The following is a 7,517-nucleotide window of genomic DNA, read 5'->3' on the forward strand; positions in this document are numbered from 1 at the left end:
AGGGGCAGAATAAGGGAAAGAGCCCCACTTCTGGGCCCAGCATCCACTTGGGGAGTCCTCCTCCCACAGGTGTGGAGCCTTACCTGCCCCCAGGAGGCTGGGCAAGACGGCTTACCATTGGCTCATGTTGCTGGTAAACACCTTCCAGCAGCCAATGGGCAGCCTTAGTGTGTCTGGTGGAACCAGGGCTGGACTAGGAGAGGCAGGGCGGGAGTGAAGGCAGGAGGGGAAGGGCAGCTGGCCTAAGGTTGGGGGTGAGGGCACGCATCCAACTTGAGCCAGGCTTCTGCTCAGAAAGACTTTATTTCAGGCCTCCCCAGGAGTCCTTTGGGGTCCCTAGCCCAGCCAACTACCCTTACCCCCATTTTCCTTCAGCGCTGCTTCCATGCTTGCAAGGGCCGAGGCACCAGGACAGCTCTGTGGGTGGATGGTGGGCCTAGGCCCCCGAAAGACCCCTCTGTGACCTTCCTTCATCCTGTGCCTGACATAGTTCATGGTGAGGATGAGTGAAGAAAACAAGATGAAGTCATTATAGCTAGGCTGACTCAAGATGGAGTCTGTATAGTTAAGCTGACACAACTGGTTCAGACCAAACGGGCTAAAGCATGAGAAAATGATTTTATTTTACTTTGACTAGCCTGAAGACTTAAACTTTTGAACTTTTCAGTTGTGCGTCAATGCCTGGAGATTTAGAAATTCCTATAGATAGGACTTCGGAAAAAATGAAGAACTTAGGAAAGAATGTTCATGTGTGCAGACCGCCTGACATCTGGAAGTTCACCATCTCCAATCAACCCAGAGCCTAAGAATGCAGGGCTGATTCTGCTCAAGAATGTGCGTTTTACTAGAATAACCCTCAAAAGCTTTTCTTTCTTCTTCGGGACACTCTGGGCAGTGCCTAGTCGTGTTTCCAGTTTGCAAACCCTGAGACCTTCGAATAAATCGCAATCATTTATTTCTGGCTAATGCCTCCTGGTCGTTTACCTTCGGTCAACAGTGGAAAGGGAACGGAGTCACCAAATCCTAGGCATAAAGTGCGGTGCCCGTTTGTGAGGCTGGCATTAACCATTCAGACAATTGGGGTTGGGGGGCACTGAATCCATGGTACCCTAGAAGTGGGACCATCAGAATCGGGTGTCCAGGAAGGAGGTGGAGCTTCGATGGGACCTGGGGGGGCCCTCAATAGGGGGGCCCCTGGACCGAGTCAGGAGTCCGTGGAAAGTCTTGCCTCGGGTCTGGGGCTTGCGCCGTGGTGGCCTGGGCTCCTCGGGGGGCTGGACCACGATGCGGGGCACCTCAGGCCTGGTGCCTCCCCGTGCAACTGCCAGCTGCTGGGCCTCAAAGATGGCTTGGGCCCCATCCAGGCGGGCCTTGGGCCGTGGGGGTGGCCCAGACGTTGACTCCGGCAGCCGGGCCAGTTGGGCCTTGATCTCCCGCTGCAGTTCCTGCTTGGACAGGGCCACGCTGTGCACCTGTGGGGAGTGGTTGTTACTGAGTCTGCCTGGACTGGGGGAGGGCAGGAAACCATGAAGTCCCCACAGGGCGGGCAGTACACAGCCCCAGGAAGTGGCTGAGGGTTGAGGGGCTGACAGCCTTGCTAAGGGAGCCATAGAAAGGCACTTGAGGACTGGGGTTTTCACATTCTCTGCTGCTCAGAGGACAGGAACTGAGTACCAGTTCTCATTCTGCTTTCCGGCTCTGGGACTCAATTTCCCCAACTATGCATCAGGGGAGGACGGGCAGGGGGCACCCACCTGGGACATGAAGACGTCTTCCTGCAGTTGGCTGGGGGGAATGGCTCGAAGGGCACCGAGCGTCTCCAGGAGCCCTGGGCAGGCCAGGCGCTGTTCTGTGGTGCCCAGTGCCAGGCGCACCAGCGTTAGCCCCACACGGAACAGCACCTTCACACCTGCAGGTGGGGCGCTCGCTCAGTGGGGGCCAGCCCTGCCCCTCCTCAGTTCTGCACCTGAACTTGCGCTCTTGGCTAGATTCCTTCCAGCCCCCTGTAGCTCTGCAGCCACAACCCAGGCCAGGAGCAAGGACGGAAAGAGGAGGAGTGCAGCGTGGGGGCACTGGTGAATGTCTCAGCAGCCACAGACACTGGTGGGCAGGGCAGCTTTCTGGGGACCAGGGATGACTGATAACCTCACACCAAGCCCTCTTTCAACTCCCTGTCCCTACAAGGAAGGGCTGGGGGCGGGGTTGGGGGTTGCCCATTAAAGCCCTTTCCGCTAGGAGCTGTGACCTTCTGATTCCAGAGAGATTCTAGCCGGAGCTCCTCACTCCTAAACCAACAGCATTGCACACACATGCATGCGCACACATGCTAGCACACAGGTGTGACCTTGGGCCATCCCCAGAGCCTCAGAATCCTTTCCGGCAGGCTCGGGTCTGCTGCGAAGAGCAGTCAGGGGACCAGCGAGGCCTAGTGACAATTGTGACTCGTACAGGGATATGAGTGACTGCTAATGCCGTCTTTATAAAAGGGAGCTTGCGGCAGTGCTTGTTCTCGGTAGAGAGGGCTCAGCCACACTGACAGGGCCCTACCCTGACCCGTCCCGGAAACCTGAGGCTGGAGAGGAGGTGACACGTAGATGGCGACTTGGACACCAGGGGCCAGAGTTCTAAGCCATCCTGGAGCCAATTGGGCACAGAGCAGGTGCTCAATATATATGCTGATTGATTTCTACCATTTTTTAGGTGCAACTGCTGGACAACCCGTATAGAACAGAGTGCAGGCGGTTACTGATGGGAGAACCGAGGCAGAGCCTCAAAGACCCAGAGTCCCCACAGCTCTGCGCTGACTCCCCCACTCTTCACCTGGCTCAGGCATCCACCTCTCTGGCTTCACCTCTCTCCACTCCCGCAGCCGCAGGTCATCTGCAGCCTGGACCCTGAGGACAGTGTCCTGTCTGGGCTCCCAGCCTCCACACTGTCCCTGCAAGACTGCCTCCGTCAGGAAGCAGCCACAAGCATCTTTAAAAGCAGCATTCTCTCCTGCCACTCCCCAACACTTGGTCATGTCCCTTACTTTATTTTTTTCATGGCACTTATGACAATCTATAAATATCTAGTTAGTTTGGTAACTGTCTCCTTCCATCTCCACCCCCACCAGAATGCAGGTCCACACACTCAGGTGGGCCCAGTGTCCAGAGCAGCGCTTGGCACCAGTGAGAATTCACCAAGTGCCTGTGGACTGTGGGATGAGCGCCTCTAACCACTGGCTGTGTCCCCACTGTGCCAGTCCCTGAGCCACTTCACTGTGGTCACCTCCCCAACTCCTGCCCCATCTACCTCGGGAAGGTTCTCTGGCCCCAGGCAGAGGCTGCCCTGCCTATGGTGGTATCACAGGGGACGGGCTACCATTCATTACGCTGGTGGTGTGTGGCCTGGGGCTGGGCTGTTTCCCCAGAGCTGGCAGGATGGCATCACCCTCAGCACAGCCGGGCACCTAGACCCAGGGCCAGGATTGGCAGTGGCGGGCAGGGCAGAGCAGAGCTGTCGGGCTCATTCCCTGTGCACACCAAACACCCCAGAGTTCCAGCCCAGCCCCCCTGCCCGCTGGAGGCTGCCCACTTACCCTCACTGAGAAAGGCGTCCCAGACGCGCAGCACTGTGGGGAAGGGCAGGGAGCGGGCGAAGAGGCACAGGAACCACTCGGGCAGGTAGAGCAGGGGCCCGACGCCCACCTGCTGCAGGTGTTTGTGCACACGCGGGAGCAGCCGCCGCAGCAGGGCCATGAACACCTCAGCATCCAGCTGCACAGCCTCCTGCGGCCATGTCCGTCAGCACCTCCACTCCCAAAGCCCAGCAGGCTCTGCCCCGCTCAGTCCCCAGGCCTCCACCCACCCATCCACCCAGCCCCTCCCCCTGTGCCCTCTGGCCTCATCCCAGACTCTTACCATGTGGGGCCCGTAGTAGCCTGGCAGGTAAAGCTCACAGATCTGCACCAGGCACCAGAAGGCCTCCTGGAGGTGGAGCACAGGCCATGAGTGCCCACCATGGAGGGGCCACAAGGGGAACCGCAGGGCAGGGGGAAAGGGTGCAGGGGAGGGCCTGGATACCATCTGCAGTGACTGTGGATCTAGGTGCCGGGACTCAGACCTGGGGGCGCTCTTACCAAAAGCCTCCCCTGCTCATGGGTCACAGGGCTCAGGGTGTTGAATTTGAGGGTCACAGAATCGAGGCTCACTGGTCAAAGGTTGGGAGGATCCCAAAGCTCAAGTCCTGGGTTCTTGGGGTCATTGGTTTAGGGATCATGGTGACAGGGTTCAGAATCAGGAGTCAGGAGGTCAAGGTGATAACATGCAGACTCCTATTCACTGGGGCAAGGGGCAAGGGGCAAAGGTCCCAGGTTCCTGCAGTCCAGGTCATTGGGCTTTAAGGTCACTGAGGCTGGCAGTCATGAAGCCCTGGGTCACTAGGACAGGATCTGGGGTCAAGGATCCCAGGTTCCTGACATCAGAGTCCCTGGGGTTGGGAGTCACGGGTCACTGGGGTTGGGGGTCAGGGTTTCGGGCCCCTAGCACAGGGTTAAGGGCACTCACCTCTGGGGGCAGATGCATGAGTAGCACGGCAGCCACAGGACCCTGTGCCTGGCAGTAGCCCTGTTCAGGCCGATACAGGGTGTAGGCCTTGAGTACCTGCAGGAGCCCCTGCTGCCTGTGCCAGAAGACCCCATTAGGGATCAGTCCTCCTGGCATCCCTTTCCCCTCTCTGCAGCCTTTGCCCAAGCCTCACCACCCCCAGCCTTGCTGGCTCCCCTGAGATGCAAAGACATAAAGCTGGGGTGGGGAGGGGCTGGGCCAAAATGCCTGGGGTTGTGAGGCTGGGGGTCCCTGGGCATCACTGGCCTCGTACCCGTGACCTTGGGGAGACACAAACATCTCGTGCAGAGGGAACTGGCGGTGCAGGTCCCTGCCGATGGTCTCCATCCACTGTGGATCTCCCGGAGTCTCAGCCAGTTCCTGTGGGTAGGCAGGAAGGTAGGTGGGAGGGCTCAAAGTGGCGAGGGGCTCTGGAAAGGGGGGAACCCCTGCCAACTCTTATACCTGATAGATACCAGGGCTGTTCTTTTGACACACATGGGCCCCACACAGCAGAGGCCAGCACCGGGCACGCAGGGCTGAGGGGATGCCTTTCCGGCACTGCATCTTTACCTGTGCGGAGGCCAAGGGACCCCATTAGGCCAGCAGGGCCAGCCTCCCCTGCTCCTGCTGGCAGGCCCCAAACACAACTTAGCATCAGGCAAGGGCCACTTTGGGTGGTAGGGAGAAAAGACAGGACACAGGAGGGGACTAAATTTTGCCAGGGCCTGGGCTGAGGCAAAGGAGAATAAGCCAAGACGGCCTGGGTGGGGCCATTCTCCCCTCACCTTCTTGTACCGCCGAGACATGGTTTTCTCCCAGTGTGAAGTCATCTCCACCCACTTCATCTCACGTTGACGGATAAGGTCTGCAGAAGGGTGACCAGGCCTGGGAGCACATGGCATAGACATCCAGGCGCCAGGCAGCTGTTACCTACAGCCCACATCTGCCACCCTCATGCAACCTAAGTGAGCCCCTGGGGGGTGACCTGTCACCCAAGAGTTGCCAGTGGTTGTCATGGGGACAGGAAAGGATGTGGCTCCAATGTGGGTGGAAGCAGGAAAGACTGAAAGGGGTGTGTAGGTGTGCATTGGGGGAGGGGCTGGTTGGCTGTCCCCCAGGATAGGGACACAGACAACTCACAGGGGAAGCTGTGTGGACTGAGCCCTGTACTAGAAGCCAGGAGTACTGAGTTTGAGACTGGTTCAGTCTCTGATCTGCTGTGTGACCTCAGGCAAGTTCCTTCGTGTCTCTGGACTTTTTATCCTGTCTGTATATTGGGAAAGGGGGAGGGTGGAGAAAGAAGTGTGGGTTCTGTGATTTGGATTTGGGATTCCTGGGCCAGAGGTTAAAAGGGAAAGGATGTTCAGTTCCCAAGGTGGGTCCAAACCCTTGGGGTTTGGGGGTAAAGAGACAAGGACACCCCGGCCCAGTCCTGCCAGCCTTAGGAGGGGTGACACTTGCTAAGTCCCCAGACCCGCCCAGGACCCTTGAGGTTGGGCCTCATTCTAGAATTCAGCTCTCAGCCCCTATCTTCAATCCAGGACCTCCCCCACCCCCATTCCTTCCCCACTTACCCTGGCTCTGCTGCGCTGCCTCCAATGAAGCCATACCGGTCGGCCCGGCGATATGGGCCGGGCCCACTCAGCTCTGAGTCAGACCCCAAAGAACTGGAATCATCCTGCAGCTCACAAGCCTGCACCAGGTCCTCACCCAGGGCCTGGGCCATGGTGCCCCAGACCCCTGATGCAACAAAGAGGCTGCAAGATGGGAGAACCAGTGAGAGAGGCAGCTCCTGGCCTGGCCTCCCATCCAACCGGTCCTCAGCCTCAGGTCCTGGCTGTGGGGTTGAAGGGAGGAGGTTTCAGGGTATCTCAACAAGCCCCTTGTGTCCCCACTTCTATTGGTGGGAGGGGGTTAGACCCTGAAGTGGCAGAAAGGCCAGGCCTCTGTTCAGAGACCCAGCCCCTGGCCCAGCACCCCAGCTTACCTCCCAGAAGCACCTCACCTCCTCCTCTCACTTCCTCCTCAGACACAGCTTCAGCTACCCACTGGGGGGCCCCTCCCCAGTGTGTGTGGGGGGGTTACCCCTTCCTCTCTGAGGCTTTTCCGGCCTGCCCCAGTGCCCCTGGGCTATGGGCTCCTCCCACCAACCCAACCCTGTACCCTGGGTTCTTGTGCCGGGCTTGATGGGACCAGGGACTGCTGGAGGTAGAGGCCAGGCTGCCTCCTGTGGAGGATACTGGCATATAAAACACTCAATTCAGGGTTTCAATGAGAATTATGGTTTATTTAATGTTTGCTCTTTAGAAAGTAATACTTTTAACATGCTCACAATGCAGTTTGTGCTACTCAAAGGCAGGCAAGGATGGGATTTTAAAAAATTAATTTAGATTGCACCACAGGCAGTATGAACTAAAATGGGCTCGGAGTTCTATGGAAGCTGCCTGGGTTTGGTCAGCCACCTCGGGGGCCACAAAGACGCAGGAGGTAGAGGTCCTCTGTGAATGTGAGGCCAGGTATTGGACCAGCCCCTTGTTATCTCTGAGCCTCAGTTTCCTTTTCTGTCCTTTGAGGACTTAATCCACAGTGTTTGGGGAATCTATGATTAACGTGCTCACGCCAGGTGGGAAGTTCGGCTGTTCCGCCTGTGAAAGAGAAAAACAACTTCCACAGTATTTCCGGTCCTATATTCTCAGAAAGAGGCTGAGTAATTCTCAGGGGCGGAACCAGACTCAACCTCACCCCACAAAACCACGCCCACCGACCAGGCCCCGCCCCAGGCACATAAAGTACCGCCCCGTCACCGAGCCCCCGCCTCCCGCATGGCGTCCAGCGGAGGCGCTAGAGAGCTGGGGCAGCAGGCAAGGGAAGCCAGCGGGGTGGGGCGGGCCGGGGCGGGGCGGGCGGCCGAGGAGGCGGGCCGGGGCG

General features: G+C 58.3%; 1 protein-coding gene across 3 annotated transcripts; it reads right to left on the reverse strand.

Moving 5' to 3' along the window:
- Positions 1-292: 292 nt before the first annotated feature.
- On the reverse strand, positions 293-6,675 carry TBC1D10C (TBC1 domain family member 10C). 3 transcript variants are annotated; one of them, XM_033119054.1, is made up of 10 exons: positions 6,577-6,675; positions 6,164-6,346; positions 5,375-5,474; positions 5,052-5,159; positions 4,861-4,967; positions 4,548-4,662; positions 3,903-3,968; positions 3,581-3,770; positions 1,755-1,909; positions 293-1,472 (listed from the first exon to the last, which is right to left on the reverse strand). In XM_033119054.1, the coding sequence occupies exons 2-10, from the start codon at positions 6,313-6,315 to the stop codon at positions 1,125-1,127; spliced, it is 1,341 nt and encodes a 446-aa protein (XP_032974945.1). In that variant the 5' UTR covers positions 6,316-6,346; positions 6,577-6,675; the 3' UTR covers positions 293-1,124. The 3 variants fall into 3 exon arrangements, with proteins under 3 accessions (XP_032974945.1, XP_032974946.1, XP_032974947.1); XM_033119055.1 differs by having other exon boundaries at positions 6,595-6,655; XM_033119056.1 differs by lacking the exon at positions 6,577-6,675 and having other exon boundaries at positions 5,375-5,454; positions 6,164-6,568.
- Positions 6,676-7,517: the final 842 nt, after the last annotated feature.

This window comes from Rhinolophus ferrumequinum, chromosome 11, assembly GCF_004115265.2.
Source record: "Rhinolophus ferrumequinum isolate MPI-CBG mRhiFer1 chromosome 11, mRhiFer1_v1.p, whole genome shotgun sequence".
Lineage (NCBI taxonomy): Eukaryota > Metazoa > Chordata > Mammalia > Chiroptera > Rhinolophidae > Rhinolophus > Rhinolophus ferrumequinum.

What these genes read in the sequence shown, in the direction of transcription:
- TBC1D10C (XM_033119054.1), bottom strand. Translation starts at nt 6,315, where the DNA reads ATGGCCCAGGCCCTGGGTGAGGACCTGGTGCAGGCTTGTGAGCTGCAG. An exon ending in GTGTCTCCCCAAGGTCACGG is followed by an intron (nt 4,663 to 4,860) that starts GTACGAGGCCAG and finishes CTTCTGGCACAG; the next exon opens with GCAGCAGGGGCTCCTGCAGG. An exon ending in AAGACGTCTTCATGTCCCAG is followed by an intron (nt 1,473 to 1,754) that starts GTGGGTGCCCCC and finishes CACTCCCCACAG; the next exon opens with GTGCACAGCGTGGCCCTGTC.